The sequence below is a fragment of the Lacerta agilis genome, chromosome 18 (assembly GCF_009819535.1).
Source record: "Lacerta agilis isolate rLacAgi1 chromosome 18, rLacAgi1.pri, whole genome shotgun sequence".
Taxonomy (NCBI): Eukaryota; Metazoa; Chordata; class Lepidosauria; order Squamata; family Lacertidae; genus Lacerta; species Lacerta agilis.
The window spans coordinates 9,980,532-9,999,312 of NC_046329.1; the positions used below are offsets into that span (position 1 = coordinate 9,980,532).

The following is an 18,781-nucleotide window of genomic DNA, read 5'->3' on the forward strand; positions in this document are numbered from 1 at the left end:
TGGTAAGTCGGAAGGGGGTCCCCCAATGGTCATCTAGTCCAACCCCCTCCAATGCATTTTAAAAATGCATTTATATCCCACCGTGCATGGTTCTCCCGTCCCTCCAAACAGAATCCCTACAAACAACCCTGCGAGGTAGGGCAGGCAAAGAGGCAGTGACTGGCCTGAAGTCACACCCGGTAAGCTTCAGGACCAAGCAGAGATTTGAACCCGGGTCTCTCAGGTCCCAGTAGGTCGCTCTAACCCCCTCACCATACTGGCTCTCTGACTTTCCCATCTTCCAGTATGTATAAAAAACAGAATAAACCGTCAGACATTAGAAACCTCCCCATACAGGGCTGCCTTCAGATGTCTTCTAAAAGTTGAGCATTTCTTTATCTCCTTGACATCTGACGAGAGGGCGTTCCAAAGGGCGTTCCACCACCGAGAAGGCCCTCTGCCTGGTTCCCTGCAACCTCACTTCTCGCAGGGAGGGAACCACCAGAAGGCCTTCGGAGGTGGACCTCAGTGTCAGGGCTGGACAATGGGGATGGAGAAGAAGAAGAAGAGTTTGGATTTGATATCCCGCTTTATCGCTACCCGAAGGAGTCTCAAAGCGACTAACATTCTCCTTTCCCTTCCTCCCCACAACAAACCCTCTGTGAGGTGAGTGGGGCTGAGAGACTTCAGAGAAGTGTGACTAGCCCAAGGTCACCCAGCAGCTGCATGCGGAGGAGGGGAGACGCAAACCCGGTTCACCAGATTATGAGTCTTCCGCTCTTAACCACTACACCACACTGGCTCTCCTTCAGGTAAACTGGGCCGTTTGGGGCTTTCAAGGTCAGCACCAACACTTTGAATTGTGCCCGGAAATGTCCCGGGAGCCAATGCAGGTCTTTCAGGACCGGTGTTAAATAAGGCCCCAGTCCCCAGTCTAGCTGCCACAATCCGGATTAATTGTAGCTTCCAATCCGAGTCACCTTCAAAGGGAGCCCCACGGAGAGCGCATTGCAGTAGTCCAAGCAGGAGATCACCAGCATTGATCTCGACGGGCCTTTCCTCCTCCTCCTCCTCGGAGTAGGACTTGGCGTCGTCTGCCGCTCTTTCTCCTCCTCCTCCTCCTCCTTTTAAATTATTATTTATTTGTTGGGATGGGGAAATAAAACACCGACGGCTCAATTAGAGCGAACAACGGGGGTACTTAAGGAGCCAATTGTGGCCAGTGTTTAAATCTTTATTTACCAGAGCCTTGTAAAGACAGGGGGACAATTTGCATCGCTATTAACTGCTTTTCAATAGGGCATTGACTGGAACTAAAGGAATGCCACTCGCACTTCCTAATTAAACACCGGCGGAATTACTCTAAATACATATGAATACCGCTTCGCCCCCCATAAATAATCCGCTCAGACACTTTGGGAAAGAGGGAGGAGGGGAGGGGGGGGGAGAGAGAAAGGCCAGGATCCGGGAGGGGCGCTCAGCGCCGACTCTGCCTCCGCGAACCCCCGGGGAGGAGAAAGAGCCGGCCTACGGCGGAGAGGCTCGGGACCCCCGGGGAGACCAAGGCCCGGGAGGAGGGCGAGAAGGGAACAGGGAACAGGGCTCTGTGTGAAACCAAGGGGACGCGTGAAGACACACACATGCACAAACACGCGCCCCCTAATTATAAACCTCCCCTTCTTTTTATTTCCCCTCTTCTCTCTTTCCTGTTCCCTTTTTCTTCCTTCCTTTCTCTTTCTCCCTTCCTTCGTTTTTTCGTCCCTCTTCGTTCTTTTCCCTTTTTATTCTTTTTCGTTTCCCCTTCGTCCCTCATTCTCTCTTTCCCTCGCTTGTTTCTTTCTCTTCCTTTTCTCTTGTTACTTCACCCTTCCTTCCCTCTCCCTCCCTTCCTCCTTTCGGTCACGCTTTTTAGAGTTTTCTTCCGCCTTTTCCTTTATTCTTTTTAATTTCCCCTTCCCTCCCTCCCTCCCTCCCTCCCTCCCTCCCTCCCTCCTTCCTTCCTTCCTTCCTTCCTTCCTTCCGTTTTCTTTCTTTCTTTCTTTCTTTTTCTTTCTTTCTTTCTTTCCTTCCTTCCTTCCTTCCTTCCTCTCTCTCTCTCTCTTGCTCCTTTCCTCCCTCCTTCCGTTTTCTTTCCTTCCTTCCTTCCTTCCTTCCTTCCTTCCTTCCTTCCTTCCGTTTTCTCTCTCTCTCTCTCTCTCTCTCTCTCTCTCTCTCTCTCTCTCTCGCTCTCTCTCTCTCTCTCTCCTCCCTCTTGCTCTTTCCTTCCTCCCCACCCCCCACCCCACAGTAAGCCTGCTACATTTCTTTCCCATCTTTGCCCTTGCACGCAGAGAGTGACAGACATATACTCGCATCTATACGCTGCTCTATAAAATAAAAGGGCTTTCTGCGTCTTCCAGGCACACACACCCCACGCGGCCTTGGCCCCCCCCACGGCTCCCCCCCCCCACAACGCCCGCCTGCAGAGGCACGCGGACAGCATCCTACCATCGTTGAAGTCAACAATCCCCCCTTCAAAACAATATGGATCGCTTCTAAATCGCGGGTGGACTGGGGCCGATATAGATTTATTATCTCTCCTTCCTTCCTTCCTTCCTTCCTTCCTTCCTTCCTTCCTTCCTTCCTTCCTTCCGTCCTTCCTTCCTTCCATTGTCTCTCTTCCTTCTTCCTCCCTTCCTCCATCTCTCTCGTTTACTCCTTTCGCTCCCCTGCTATGGCCCGATCCTAGTACGGCTACTCAGAACAGGCTTTAGACACCGATTCAAAAGCAGCCAGGATCGAAGCTCAGTCAATCCTCTTATTCCATATCGTATGGAAGATAAACTTGGGGAGGGGGGGGGCGCAATACACTCGTACTGTTTGTACAAACGTGCATTATGTCTACAGGCGTCTCACACACAGAGACACATACGCAGGTCAAATATGTTTGCAACAGCAAACCTGATTTTAAGAAATTGTATTGAATTAAAGTGATTCGGTATGATTTGTAATAATCTAGAAAACTAATAAAAATAACTGGGGGGAATCAAATATGTAAGGCACACACAATATATCACACGTGCAAAAATTAACTATTTGCAAATTAACTGGGTAGCGATGCAACCATTAGTTAAATAGATGGGTTGTAGCCCACCAAAAAACAGCTCAGGGTAGGCCCGCTGAAATTAATGGGTTTACTTTCGTTGGGTTTGCGCTGCGACAAATGCTGGATACGTCCTAGTATACAGAATAGTAATTTTAAAAGTTGTATATACAGTATATATCCGGGCGTAATAATAGAAGGAGCCGGCACACAGCTCACGCAGAGAGAGCGGCTGTTCACTCCTTTTATTGGCATCAAACACATCACCTGGGAAGACAGGCGAACAAACGCCAGTGTCCTGGAAGAAGCAAAAATCTCCAGTATCTAAGCGATTATTCTTCAACGTCAACTTCGTTGGACTAGTCATGTCGTGCGGACTAGTCATGTCTATTGCAAACTTAAAAATGGAAAAGCGTAATGCTGGTGGTCAACAAAAGAGGTTTAAAGACTCTCTCAAGGCATTTTTTGTTTTAAATGTAGTATAAACACCGACAACTGGGAAACACTGGCCTGCGAGGGCTCCAGTTGGAGAACAGCCTTGACCAAAGGCGTCCTAGGCTTTGGAGACACTCGAACTCGGGACTCAAGGGAGAAACGCACGAAGAGGAAGGCGCGCTTGGCAAACCCTCGGCATGATCAACACCTGCCTGGAAAACTATGTCCCCACTGTGGAAGGACGTGTGGATCCAGAACTGTCCTCCACAGTCACCTATGGACTAACTGTTAAAACCGTGTTTATGGAAGACGATCTTCCTTGGCTACGAGGGATCGCCGAAGAAGAAGAAGAGGAGAAGAAGATCAAACAGAATACACGGAAGCTGTACTCTTTCAAGCTTGAACTGTTTCAAGCTTGACCTACGGTGAATAGGGTACGCGAGGTAAAGTTAGACCTTTATTAATCTCTAGCCAAAATTAAACCTTTAATTCATAATTCGTTTCACAGTTCTGAAGGATTTGGCGCGTGCTAAATCCACGCCCCGCCCCCAGTAGATGGGAGTTTTAAAAATACCCCTTTTTACTGGGTGATGCCTGGTTTGTTGGTTATATGCATATAAAATATCGGCATACGGTGTGTGTGTGTGAGAGAGAGAGAGAGAGAGTATTCAAAAGGATCGTTTCTGTTTCTCTCCTACTAGAATCCGTGGCAGACAGCTTGAGACCAGCTGGATCTGTTTTTAGTAGTAGTAGTAGTGATGATGATGATGATGATGATGATGATAATAATAATAATAATAATAATAATAATAATGTATTATTTATACCCCGCCCATCTGGCTGGGTTTCCCAATGCGCGCCCTCTCTCTCTCGCGCGCGCTTTCCATCGTTTTGTAACTCTTTAAAATTATGTGCAATTTACGACTGAGGGTGTTTGGCTCGCTGAGTATCACCTTCACACCCACCCCTTGACGGGAGATGACTTTCGTGCAAGGGCGACACGTGTACGCCGCCACCACGTGCGAAAAAGCGCCGCCCGCCGCCGGAAACCCGTGTGTCCTGAACCCCGCCCGGGCTGCTGCTGAGAGAGGCGCCTTTGAAGATCTACGCCGGGCAGGCAGCCTCCTGGATTGGAAGAACCACCCGGTTGGATCGCTGCCATTGGCAGACGGTGGGAAGTGGACTCTGCCCAACGCTCATTAGTGCAGAAGGTGTAAATGGCTTTTGGCAAGTCCCTTTGGACTTTATTTTTATTTATTTTATTCTTAAAGGAGCGTGTGTGCTCTTCGGCTCCAAGCGCTGACGGCGACTGGAACCGGTTTGAAACCGGTTTGCGTGGAGAGGGGCGGGAGGTTCCGACGGAAGCTGTCTCAGCGGCTCCCTTGGAGTGCAGAGACGTGGCCATTCTGAATCTCCTGGAAGAGGCACACCGGAGAAAGCCTGCTGTTTTCAACCCTGCAAGAGTCCCTGTGCTCCACGCTCCTCCCATGGAGGTAGAACCGGAAGCAGCGCCACCTGCCTTTGCCACTGGAGGGGTGGTGACGCGGGTTCCCTCAGCCACGCCCCCATGTTGAATTGCAGCACTCAAAGAGAGGTTGCCCCACCCACCCACCCCAGCATCTCTGAATGAGTCCCTGTTCTGCCTCCGTCTCCTTTCCCCATTAGAAATCCAGACTGGTGGCTCCTCCATATCAACTCCATGGGTAGTTCTCATAGGCTTTACACCGGGAAGGACCTCTATGGCCTTTGGGGTTTCTCAGGATTCCCAAAAGCCCCCATGGCCAAGGCGAAGGATGACAGGGTTGGGGGTTTCAGTTGTGGGAGGGGGTCACTGGTTCCCTTCATCCTTGCTGCACAAGTAAAATCTGAAAGAGCAGAACACACCCTCCAACATTTCTGCAACAACAAATATTCTGTTGTTGTTGTTGTTGTTGTTGTTGTTGTTGTTGTTGTTGTTGTTGTTCTTAATAATAATAATGCCCCGCCCATCTGACTAAAAAACTTCCCTGTGTTAAAAAAACTTCCCTGTGTTCAGATGTCTTCTAAAGGTCTAGTAATCAGGGGTCAGTGAACTTTTTCAGCAGGGGGCCGGTCCACTGTCCCTCAGACCTTGTGGGGGGCCGGACTATATTTTGAAAAAGAAAAAAATATGAACGAATTCCTATGCCCCACAAATAAGCCAGAGATGCATTTTAAATAAAAGGACACATTCTACGTGTGTAAAAACATGCTGATTCCTGGACCGCCCGTGGGCCGGATTTAGAAGGCGACTGGGTCGGATCCGGCCCCCGGGCCTTAGTTTGCCTACCTATGGTCTGGTTACTTATCTCCTTGGCTCCAGGGTTACATAACTCTATACCCTCCAACATTTATCCAGTGAAAATAGGGACGTTCCTAAGGAAAAGTGGGACATTCCGGGAATCAGAAACCAGGAAGGCTTCTGTAAATCCTGGGACAGTCACTAGAAAATGGGGACACTTGGAAGGTCTGGAGTAGGGCCTGTAATTTCCTTGCTTTGAAAATCTACACAGACAGAACCATCTTGTAGACACATTGGCTGGAGAGACTGTGGGCTCCAGTGAGTCTAGGGGTCTCCACACTCAATGTAAGGAGATACTCCTGGTGTAAGAGATTGGAATAATGGCATCGCCGTTAAATGTTCCTGTCTGCATCCACCTTCTGACCAAAACCACAAAAATCAACAGTTCTCCTGTCAGAGAGCAACACACCTCAAAATTTCCAGTTACAGGTAGGTAGCCGTGTTGGTCTGCCATAGTCAAAACGAAATAAAATTTGAAAATTCCTTCCAGTAGCACCTTAGAGACCAACTTAAGTTTGTCATTGGTATGAGCTTTCGTGTGCATGCACATTTCTTCAGATACACTGAAACAGAAGTCACCAGACCCTTAAATATAGTGAGGGAGTGGGGAGGGGTATTACTCAGAAGGGTGGTGGGAATGGGTGATCAGCTGATAGGTGTGGAAAACATACTGCAATTTTTACAGGGTCTTACAGGGACCCTGTAAAAACCTCACCCCTAGCCTTTCCCTGTCTTAAAGATAAGACAGATTGCGATCAAATCAGGCTGAGGCTACAACCTTTATTAAGGGGAGGGGGGTTATTGTTTTGCTGTTTATGTTTTACTTATTTACTTGTTTTTCATGCTGTATTTTGTTCTGTGAGCCGCCCTGAGATCTTATGATGAAGGGCGGTCTGTCAATCAACCAATCAATCAATCAATCAATCAATCAATCAATGAAACAAACAAAATATATTAAGACTAGCTCAAGTGTCTCCCTGGAAAAGACCCCGATGTTGGGGAAGATGGAGGGCACAAGAGGAAGGGGACGAAAGAGGATGAGATGGTGGGACAGTGTTCTCGAAGCGACTGGCATGAGTTTGGCCAAACTGCGAGAGGCAGTGGAGGATAGGGGTGCCTGGCGTGCTCTGGTCCATGGGGTCACGAAGAGTCGGACACGACTGAACGACTGAACAACAAAAGCTCAAGTGTCATCGAATGTCCAGCTCTCCAAAACTCTTCGTTGGAAAGATGGAACACAAAAGCAATACATATCAATACATATCAATTGGTAGAGCATGAGACTCGTAATGTCGTGGGTTCAAATCCCACTTCCTGCACTGCAGGGGCCTGGAATAGATGACCAACAGTCTCCTTTCCAACTTTACACTTCTATGATTAGATGAGTCCATGATCTAAACTAACAACGAAACAGTCTTAGATGGAATTAACCTTTTGGGATCCAGGAGAATCCTACGGGCAGCATCCGACAAAGTTCTCCATAACAGTGAAATTATGTTGCATGCATTGCAGAAGGTCTTGGGTTCAAATCCCGGGCATTTCCAGGAAGGGCTGGGAGAAATGGTTGAGCTTGAAATCCCGGAGAACCAGAGCAAAGTCTGTGTAGACAACACTGAACTAGATCAAGCAATGGCCTGATTCAGTAATAATAATTATAATAATTATAATTTATTTATACCCCGACCATCTGGCTGCGTTTCCCCAGCCACTCAGGGCAGCTCCCAACAGAATATTAAAAACACGATTAAAAACTCCCCTAAACAGGGCCGCCTTCAGATGTCTTCTAAAAGTCAGATAGTTGTTTATTTCCTTGACATCAGATGGGAGGGCGCCACCACCAAGAAGGCCCTCTGCCTGGTTCCCTGTAACCTCGCTTATCGCAGGGAGGGAACCACCAGAAGGCCCTCAGAGCTGGACCTCAGTGTCTGGGGTGGAGACGCTCTTTCAGGGATACTGGGCCGAGGCCGTTTAGGGCTTTCAAGGTCAGCACCAACCCTTTGAATTGTGCTCGGAAACGTCCTGGGAGCCAATGTAGGTCTTTTTAGGACCGGTGTTATATGGTCTCAGCGGCCGCTCCCAGTCCACAGTCTAGCTGCCGCATTCTGGATTAATTGCAGTTTCCAAGTCACCTTCAAAGATAGCCCCACGGAGAGCACATGGCAGTAGTCGAAGTGGGAGATAACCAGAGCGTGCGCCACTCTGGCCAGGCAGTCTGCGGGCAGGGAGGGTCTCATCCTGCGTACCAGATGGAGCTGGGAGACAGCTGCCCCGGACACAGAATTGACCTGAGGCTCCATGGATGGCTGTGAGTCCAGAATGACTCCCAGGCTGCTTCCTGTTTCCCTCCTTAGAGTAGGACCCCTTTGAAATCAATGGAGCTAAATCAGCGCTGCCCATTCACACCAATGGGTCTTTAGTCTAGTTATGTTCTGCGGGTTGCATCCAGCATTCACTGACATGGCGAACTGAGGTCCGCTCATTTCAACGGGTCCACTTTGAGTGGAGCTACCGACCCACAAATAACCCTTTGTCCTGCATGCTTGCTTACCTGGGAGTAATAGGCCCATTATATCCCAGAAGGCTTCCTTTAAAATCTATGGGATTCCAAAGCGGTTTGCTTGAGCTGAATCATACTTGCACCCCCTCCTGCCGACCCACCCCACCCCCCATGCACACACACATTTTGGAAAAAGGAACTGACTACATTAGCATCGCAATAACATTAGCAATAGTCTCTATAGATTTTAGCTCGGCGGAATTTTTTACATAGGTGGCATTTCTGCTGAGGTTATTATGTGTTTTTATCTTCCTGGGTTTATAATGTTTTAACAACTACTTCTTGTTGTTTTAATGCTGCTCTGCTTTATATTTCAATGTCCTACGGCTTTTAAAAAAAACAACCTCATCAGCTGTTTGGATCATCTTTCAGGTCTCAAAGGAAGTATGCTAAATGGGTTATTATGATGTTCCCAACTAAATAATGCTCATTTTTTAAAAATTAAAATTAAAACATTTATTCAAAAGTTACATCATACTCATAGCAGACCCATCGAAAGCAATAGGCTGACCCCTGGGTCCACTCTAAGCATGAGTTACAGGTGAAACTCGAAAAATCAGAATTTCGTGGAAAGTTCATTTCTTTCAGTAATTCAACTTAAAAGGTGAAACTAATATATGAGATGGACTCATGACAGGCAAAGTGAGATATGTCAAGCCTTTATTTGTTACAATTGTGATGATTGTGGCATACAGCTGATGAGAACCCCAAATTAACAATCTCAACTTTGGGGTTTTCATCAGCCATAATCATCACAATTATAACAAGCAAAGGCTTGACATATCTCGCTTTGCATGCAATGAGTCTATCTCGTATATTAAACTCCGGTAGCTAATGAAGACAATTGTTTACATAAATGGACTTTTCCAAGATATTCTAATTTTGCGAGTTTCACCTGTATTACGTTAATATTGTTTTAATACATTGGCCTGCAGGATAGAGGAGGGGTCCCTAAACTAAGGCCCAGGGGCCGGATGCGGCCCAGTCACCTTCTCAATCCGGCCCACGGACGGTCTGGGAATCAGCATGTTTTTACATGAGTAGAATGTGTGCTTTTATTTAAAATGCATCTCTGGGTTATTTGTGGGGCATAGGAGTTCGTTCATATATTTTTTTCAAAATATGGTAGGGGGCTTCTAGCCAAACTCCCTGCAATGCTCAGTCGGTAGAGCATGACACATTAAAAAAAATCATTTTTATTAAATCTTCAAAATTATTCCTGAATGATAGCATTTTCCCCCCTGCCCCATAATGTTCCCACTTCCTCCTTTCCTGTTTGTTTGTTTGATTAGCTGTTTTACAACATATATATTGTTGTTGCTGCTTTACAGCATTAATAATAATAATAATAATAATAATAATAATAATAATACTTTATATAACGCCCTATACCTGGTGGGATCTCAGGGCGGTTCACAGAATAAAATCAAGATATATAAAACCACAAAATACGTAATAAAAATAGGTTTTTTCGCTGTCTTAACTCCAGTGCCGTTTAATCCTTTCACTAATCCACTGCTTATATCTCAAATCCTGCCAGCAGCAACTCCGTGCATGGGTGACAGGAGAACCCATCAGCGGTCTCCGATCTTCCTCGTCATCAGAGGGCCGTGGGTTCGAGTCCCGCGTTGGGGGAAAGATCCCTGCATTTGCAAGGGGGTTGGAGGACCAGGTACCCCTGGGGGGGGGGTCCCTTCCAACTCTTGCCACCCTGTGATTGTGTGACAGGAGATGGCGCATTATCCGACTCCCAACAGACTCAGCCAGTGGGACCAGAGGTTGGAGTCGTAGATCCGCAACGTCTGGAGGGGCGCAGATCGTCGATCACCCAGCTCCAACCTTGGACAGCGCTTGAGGAAAACGACTCGCAACCTGCAACAGTTCTCTTGGATACGCATGTGTGTGTTTTCGATTCATGGGCGTAGCCCCACCCCATCAAGCGAATAAATAAAAATACTTAACTAACCGACCAGGCAACTCGGTTCTGCATTCCCCAACCCCCAGCATAAATCCCAGAAATCAGAAAATGTCTATGGAAATCGACGGACCTAAGTTTGTCACGCGTTGCAGTAACACGGCCCTGAGGCTGCGTGTGCGCACAAGCACGTTCGGGCGGCCCTCTTTCCTTCGAGGAATCCTGGGAACTGTAGTTTTTGCTAAGGGTCGCTGGGAAATGGTAACTCTCTGTTAGGGGTAAGCTGCAGCTGCCAGACATCTTTGGCTGCGTTTTGAAATGTGCTTAAAAAGGCACAACGCGGGGGGGGGGGGCTAAGTCTGGCGAGCGTTTGGGTGCAAACCCAGAAACTGGATGATTGATGGCATATCTACAAAGAGTATTCGCGGATCCTGCTTAAGTTCAGACGTTGTTCTCTCTCTGTGCTTGAAAATGCGTGTATTCTTCGTGGTTATCTGGCGTTTGGGATCCTGCCCATGAATTTACTACTCCTTTGTGCAGCGATTCCCTTTATATACGGTAATACTCGAGGTCTTTTTAGTTGCCACAAAAGGTTTGCGCTTTATATAAATTAAAAAAAAGAGAAAACTAAAAACGGTTCTTTCATCTCAGGCGAACGAGAATGAAGCAGGCAGTAGCCAAGAAAGCCAAACGGGCGCTTCCTCGACTCATTAAACCGCAACGCACGCGCTCATTATCTGCGGAACTCACCGCCACATGATGTTGGACTAACCGGGAAAGGCGAGAGAGCAAAGGCTGAAAAGATGGAACCTTCCCCTTCAACCGGCAGTCTATCTTTGAACACAAGATTCCAGGTATAATGAGAGAGAGAGAGAGAGAGAGACTGGGGGTTATTCGTTTCGTGTGCTTTCCAGATACACCTGTTGGCAACCGAGGGGAGGCGGGGTGAACTTCGGTCTGTTTGGGCGCTTCCCAATTTCACTGGGTAAATAACAGGTAGCAAATGAAGTAATCTCTCTTCTCCCCCACGCTCACCCCTGCTATTTTAAATTAAAACAAACAAACTCTGGATTGTGCGTAGTAGGATCAAGCTCTGTGTAAACGGAGTCGCTCCGGTGCGTAGAATTTTTTCCCCCGAAAGTAGCGCGTTAGTAGGTGGCTAACAATATTTTCGTATACTCCTCATCAGGAAAGCCTTGAAGGGTTTTGTGTGTGTGTGTGTGTGTGTGTGTGTTTCCGCGCGCGATTTCATCCACGCACAGCCCTCTCCGAATCCGAATCAAGCCGGATGGGGCAGGAAACAGAACCCTAAACTTCGCCCACAAAAGGGTCTGTTTACTAGGCCGGCCTCTCTCTCTCCCTATCTGAGCCGCGTTGCCTCTGTTATAGATAATTGATCTCCGCCGCCATTTGTAAAAAGAAGGAGCTATAGTATTGATCTGCCTGCAAGGGAGAGAAGGGGGGAAAGGAGGGGGTCGAGTGGCGATGGCGGGGGGGGGGAGAGGTCACTGAGATCAGCTGATTTTGACCTATTCAGCAACATCCAAGCCTGGGGGGGAGGGCAGGGGGTTGGTATATTAAAAATGGCTCCATCTTTCCTCTTATATGCATATGAGTTTAGGAAGAGATGGGTGGAGGGAGGTCGAGGAAGGAGAGGTTGAGAAAGGAGGCAGGGAGGAGGAGAGAAATCGAGGGTGGGTGGAAGGAAATAATATGGACTGGGGCAAAGGAGGTTTAAGAGTAGCAGGAAGGAAAAAGCAAACCTGTAAAGAAATATGGGTAAGAGAAAGGGGGTGGGCAGGGAGTGGGGGGGGGGGTCGGGTCCCAAGTCCCCTTGCTACTGACATCTCCCTCCGGCTCAGTCCCGGACACCGGGCAGGCCCGAGGAGAGCGTCCTCCACCCCAGGGAAGAGGCTGAGCCCGCGGGACTCGCGGCCACAAGATTCTGCGGAGCACCGGAAAAGAGGGGTAGGCGAACTCGAGAGCTTAAGGAAGCAGCAGTGGTTTCGAATACCAATTTCCTGGGGCGCACAGGAGGGTGGGGGACATGTTCCTGTGCCGGTGTCCTGCTCTCAGAGATGTCCCATAATAGTCATCTGGGCTGGATGCCACTGGCTTGATCCGGCAGAACTCTTAGGAGGCCTACTGTGTTCTTCAGGCCTGTCAGTGAAGGGGGCCGCCGTGTCTGAACGGGCGCACACGCGCCAGCGTTCACTGGCGATGCCATTGTAGGTTTTGAGGAGTACTGTCAATCAATCAATCAATCGATCAAACTATGGCTGTCATAAGAGACATTCCCACATGTCAGACCTTCCCTGGTCGGAAGAATGCATCTGACCAGCGTTGGAAACAGGACACTGGGGGGAAATAATGGGTTTCTGGGGCTGACTGTTTCTTGGGATGTGGCGCGACCAAACCAGCCATTTCTTTCCTCTGAAGTCACGGGTGGAAACTCCACACAGGTGTGCGGTACAGAGATAGCACCCCCAAGCAGGGGTGTCTCTCACCTCTGGGCTCATCGACAAACCTTACAAAGAATTTAAATTCTCCCTTGCCTCTCCGCGCCTATCGCTAAGCGTTCCTTAGGGCACCGATTCGGCTCGCCTCTCTAACCGCAGATATTAAGATGCAGATTCCCACATCTCCACCTTTGAAGCTATCAACCTATTCCTCAGTGTTTGATTCCTCGTTGTTGTTGTTTTTAAATGAGGATTCCGGAATCCGCAAATTAACCCATCCATGCATTTATTTTTAAAACCCTCGTTTTTTTGTTTTTGTTTTTTTATAGAAAGGCGCCTTATTATCCTTGCCGCTCCAGAGACCCTCTTGTTTATTAAGCGAAGGAGTAACGGCTACTATTGGCTGAAAATGATTTGGCTCAATTCTACTCAAGAGTAGCCGGTAGACCCATTGACACGACTGACTTCCTCTTCTCCCTCCATTTCAGTGGGTTGGGCCTGCCCCCCCCCAGGCCGCAGTTATCGAAGGGAAGGGGTTGTCAAAATTGTCTTTTTAAAAAATAATAATAATAATAATTTTTAATTTTCTCATTTTTAAAAACAACCCCCCCTCCCAAATCTTTACATAATCAACCTGCATTTCCCTCCACTTTCCTCACCTCCTTTCTGCGGTTACTTGGTTTATATCAGATGCACCCATCTGATACAATTATTATTATTATTATTATTATTATTATTATTATTATTATTATTATTATTCCAGTTCAAGCCTGCTTACTAATTTACCCTCTGTATTCCTTTTTCATTATTTCTTACTCCGCATGTTTATGTCGATCCTGCTAATGTTTTAAGTTGTTTACAATTCATCTTCAACTCCCCCCCCCCCCATTCTGATTTTTAGAAGTCTCTCTTCTTGGTTTCTTATTTCTACCAGTAAGTTTCCCAATTTCTGCATCCTCCATCAAGAAAAACATGGCAGATGGGTTGGCTCAAACTGAAATGTACGGGCGAAAAGATTTTAGGCCTATCGATTTCAAGAGGTCCTACTTTTAGTGGCCTATAATTTAGTTGGAGTTAAAACAAAATAAAAAATAAAATAAAAAAATCCTTCCCAGTAGCACCTTAGAGACCAACTAAGTTTGTTCTTCGTATGAGCTTAGAGGGAGTTGACATTCGTTATTCATGTCCCTTACTTTCATAGGGTCTACTCTGAGCAGGGCACAACACTAGATATTATTATTTGCATTCCTTACCGCTCCTTCACCATTAAGATCATATATATATGAATAGAATAGAAAATATTGAAATCGTTTAAAACGAAACGGCATTTCAAAGACACCACACACGCCCACATTTTTCTTTACACCCATTGATCAGCGAAAATCGGCTGCGAACGAAACGCTTGTTGCCAAGTTGTCAAGGCCGTGTATAATCTGTCCACGCGCGCACGATTGACAAGTGTACAACCAGACAGGGAGATGCTACGACGGGTGAGCGTGGGGGGGGGATTCCGTTTTGGGATTCATTTATTAATAGGGCCACTTAAAGGATCCATCTGTTTTATAAGCGAACTTCCGGCTGGCGGAGAGATGGATAGATAGAATAAACATTCAGATGGATAAGGGAAAGGAGAGAAGGCGAGAATGAGAATGGCGGAGGAGAATTCCCTCCTTGTAGGTTAAGCGTGTTCATTCATTTGACCATTATTAATATTAATTATGTTTTTAATATTCTGTTGGGAGCAGCCCAGAGTGGCTGGGGCAATTAGTCAGATGGGCGTTATTATTATTATTAATGGTCAAATGGTTCAATATTAATGCTCTGGTCCATGGGGTCACGAAGAGTCGGACACGACTAAATAACAAATTATTATTATTATTATTATTATTATTATTATTATTATTATTATTATTACATGCCCTTCATTAGCAAGTCCCATTCATATACACACTGAGTAGGGTAAATAAGCGCATTCAACTGTATTCGATCCCTGAGGCAATTGCGGGTTTTAGACTTTGCAAGCTCCTTGCAGGCAGAGACCCGCACGTCCTCTCTCTCGCCCCGCCCTCTCTCTTTTTAATTTCTTCTTGATCCCTCTCTCTCTTGATCCTGAAACTGCCTATCCCCCCATCCGTCTGTGGGCATCGCAGGATGATGAGCTGCTGGAGGAATCGCGCGCGCGCGTCTGGCGGGCCAGAAAGCGCCCAGTCCTGCTCAGAGACTCACTGAGACGAGTGGACCCCGTGCATTTCAATGGGTTTTGCCTTCAACGATTACGCACTGCTCAGAGTAGACTCATGGAAACGCATAGACGCGCCTAGCTTAGGCCTTGGTTCGTTTCAGTGGGTCTCCTCTCTGAGCAGGACTTTGCTCTCAAAGTGGCCTACGTGGTTTTCCTCTCCTGCCTCATTAAATCCTCAACGACAACCCCGTGAGGTAGGACGGAGGCGGCCCAGTGCCCTAAAACGTATGGATGGATGGACCGACGCGTGTCCCTCTCTTTCTCTGTGTGTCTAACCAAAGTAGAAAACGGATCGTGCTTCTCTCATCCCTTAGCTGGCACCCGGACTCTGCTCTTGCGCACGTCGGAACGCTGTGCCTGTGTGCTAAACACGTGGCTCACACCTGGCATTATGTTCCCCATCAATTCTGGGATAAAATATTCAGGGTTGTAGCTAAATCAGAGCACAGGCGTCGAAATGAGCGCACCCAAGTTGGCCGTGCCCTTTCCATTTCAAAGGGTCTGTTCCGAGCATGTATGAACAAAGGACGCTCCCGCGCTCTCTTGCCCCGGGAGTAAGGCCCATTCAACCCAAGTGGGCTTACTCCTGAGTAGGCAGAGACCATAGGGCGCTGCAATTGTCCCCAGATGCTTCCTTCAGCCAGCGACCCGGACAATTCATAGACAGAAAGGAGAGGAATAGGCCCCAGTGTATATTTATGCAGGAAACGGGTGGGGAGGGGGAGCGCAAGACTGAATAAACATCGATCGTGCGTGTTGGCCTTGCGCATCTCCCCCCACCTTTTCCCTGGAACGCCGTCGCTCCCTTTCTCGACACGCGGCAACGGGAAAGGATGGAACGTGTGAACAGACCCCCCCTACCCTGGAAAGCGTAGCAAAATGAGGCGATAAAAAGTTATGCCGTCAAGAGGGGATGGGCGCGGGGGGGGGGTCATCTCCGCCGGAGCTCATCCTCACACACACACGCCAGCCACTTTCCCTGAGGCTCGGGGCCGCGAATTAGCATACACGCATCCTGACCCACACACCTGTAAATCATACTCCCGCCTCTTTTCTTGTGGTGGCAGGAGTCCCTGTCTCATTCCTTTCACAAGCACACCCCTCCCGCTCCCCAATGATTCCTCGTCTTCTTCCCCTAAAAGACCCCCTTCCCTCCCTCCCTCCCTTCCTTCCTTCCTTCCTTCCTTCCTTCCTTCCTTCCTTCCTCCCTCCCTCCCTCCCTCCCTCCCTCCCTCCCTCCCTCCCTCCCTCTCTTTCTTTCTTTCTTTCTTTCTTTCTTTCTTTCTTTCTTTCTTTCTTTCTTTCTTTCTCTCTCACCCGCCCGCCTATGACATTCCCCGCGCCCGCTCCGCAGGCGTTCAGACGTCCGTGTTCCCTCTTCCAGAGGCGCGCGTCAAAGTGGAGAGTCCAGGCGGCCAAGTGTGTGCATGTGTGTGTGTGTGTGAAATTTACAGCTGTTTGGCTCCCACCCACCCCGCAGCCCTCTCCAGACCCCACCACACAGACCCCACCAAGTTTCTAGTCCCTAGCGCGAAGCCACCTACCCGCCAGCCTCAAGGCAGACATCCTCTGGAACTCGGGCTCCTGCAACCATTTCCACATCCTTCGGAAGGTCTCCCGCCCGGACTTGAGCTTACTCCACGGCTTGGGGTTCCTCAAGAGGTCGGAGAGGGTGCCCTGCGAGCGACACAGGATCCGCTGGGCGAATATGGCCTGCGGGATGCTGTAGCGCTTCAGCTCGGCCGTGATCCGCTGCGCCACTTCCTTAGTGTTGATCTCCTCCACCTGCCCGGAGCCCCCTGCCTGCGAGCCGGACGCCGACGAAGCTTGCCTCTCCCGCTCGCCCAGCAGAGCGCCGTTGGCTTGCCCGTGGGGGTGCCCTCCGTGGGGGTGCATGCCGTTGAGCGAGGGCATCATGCCGGATCCCGGGGCCCCTAGACCCCGCGCCAGGTGTTCCTCGCTCCTGGAAAGCATGTGAGGGTCGAAGCCGTTGGGGGACAGCAACTTGTCTCCGGCCAGGTGGGCGCCGGGCCCGTAGGGGGCCAGCGACTGCTGCCCGTTGTGTAGGCTCAGGCCGTTGGAGAGGGGCGACAGGGCTTGCCCCATAGAGGGCATGTCCTTCGGGTAGTGGCCGTACAGGTTCCCCATGGAGGCGGCCAAGCTGCGCTCCTCGCGCATGAGGGTGAAGCTGCCGCTGACGCTCCCGGACAGCCGCTGGTGGTGCGGCGGGTGGTGCGGGTGGTGGTGAGCGTGGTGGTGAGCGTGGTGGTGGTGGTGGTGGAACTTCTCGGAGACGGTGGAGATGGGCGGCAGGTGCTGCAGGGGAGTCAGGGTCGTGTAGGTGCTCATCCCGGACGGCGACTCGCAAGCCATGCTCATGGCCGGGTGGAGCGGCCCGCCCAGGGTGTGCTCCGGCCGGTATTCTCCCGCCCCGTCGAGGATGGACGCCATGCTGGAGACCATGGCCGGCCTGCCGTGAGAGGAGACGAGGTTGCGGTGCGCCGACGGGGGAGGAGGCGGAGGGGGAGGCGGCGGAGGAGGCGGAGGCTGCCTGGCGTGCGCCCCGGCGGGGCTCAAGAGCTCCCCGGCCTGGTGGAGGTTGCCGAGCCCGTCGAGGCTCAACTCCATCGCTCGCTCGCTCTCCCCCTGCCAGGCGATCCCTCCTCCTCCTCCTCCTCCCCCTCCCCCTCCTCCTCCCGGATCTCCGCCTCCTCCTCCCTCCTCCTCCTCCCTCCCTCCTCCTGTGTCCCCCGCCGCCTTAATCCAGATCCATCTCAGGAGATCTCCATCCGGATCTCTTCTGGGCGCGCGCAGGCGGAGCGGCTGGGCTCAGGGGCCGCGGCGGCGGCGGGTGCACACCCCCCCCTCCTGCCCAAAGCTGCGGGGATGGGCGCTCCTTTCCTCTCGGAGCTCGGCTCTTGCTTGTCTCTCTCGCCCGTTCGCCCGCTCGCTCGCTCGCTTGCTTTCCTCCTCCTCCTCCTCCTCTGTCCGCCGTGGCTGCGAATCGCGCGGCTCTGCTCCTCGGCTCAGCCTCCCTCTCGCCTTGACGTCACGGCGCCCAGCTACGGTCTGTCCGCCCCCCCCTCCACCGACACCACCCCCAAGCACACACACACACACACACACACACACGGCTCACAACCTGCCCAGCGTGCTCCTAACGAGCGCCCACCTGCCAGCCTCAGTGTGACTTGTTCTCTGGTGCCTATTATGAATGTGATTTCTGCCTCTGTAGAAGGCATCGACAAGCGACAAGCATGTGTGCCCCCCTTTCTTTCTCTCTCTCTCTCTCCCCCCCCACACACGAGACAGGGGAAGACGAGTGCTGGGAGGTGGGCGGGGGGATGGGAAAGCGGGGGTGCGGGGAGAGGCGACAGCAGCAGCAGCAGCGGGGGGCCAAGGGAGAACAGCGATATAAAATCAATTGCGGCTGGAGGTTGAGCGAGAGAGTTTCAACCGGGTTGTGGGGCGGGGGAGAGAAAGTGTGAATCTGTGGGGAAGGCAAAGGCGAGAACGAAGGGCGGATGGATAGGGGTGAGATTGAGAGGGGGGAGGGAGGGGTGGGAAAGGAAGGAAGGAAGGAAGGAAGGAAGGAAGGAAGGAGGGAGGGAGGGAGGGAGAGCGAGGGAAGGAAGGAAAGAAGGAAGGAAAGAAGGAAGGAAGGAGCAGGGAAGGGTTGGAGGAAAGGAAAGAAATGAATGAAACAGGAAGGAAGCAATGAGAAGAAGGAAGGAAAGAAGGAAAGGGTTGGAGGAAAGGAAGGAAGAAAGGAAGAGAAAAGGAAGGAAGGAA

At 50.1% G+C, this 18,781-nt stretch overlaps 1 protein-coding gene across 1 annotated transcript in view; it reads right to left on the reverse strand.

Annotated features, from left to right (window-relative positions):
* ONECUT3 (one cut homeobox 3) overlaps positions 1 to 17,665 on the reverse strand; it is a 58,840-nt gene extending 41,175 nt beyond the window's left edge. The window contains exon 1 of the mRNA XM_033136629.1: positions 16,534 to 17,665. Coding sequence (XP_032992520.1) covers positions 16,534 to 17,617 — 1,084 coding nt within the window. The 5' untranslated portion in view covers positions 17,618 to 17,665. The remainder of the gene's footprint in view (positions 1 to 16,533) is intronic.
* Between the last annotated feature and the right edge of the window lie 1,116 nt (positions 17,666 to 18,781).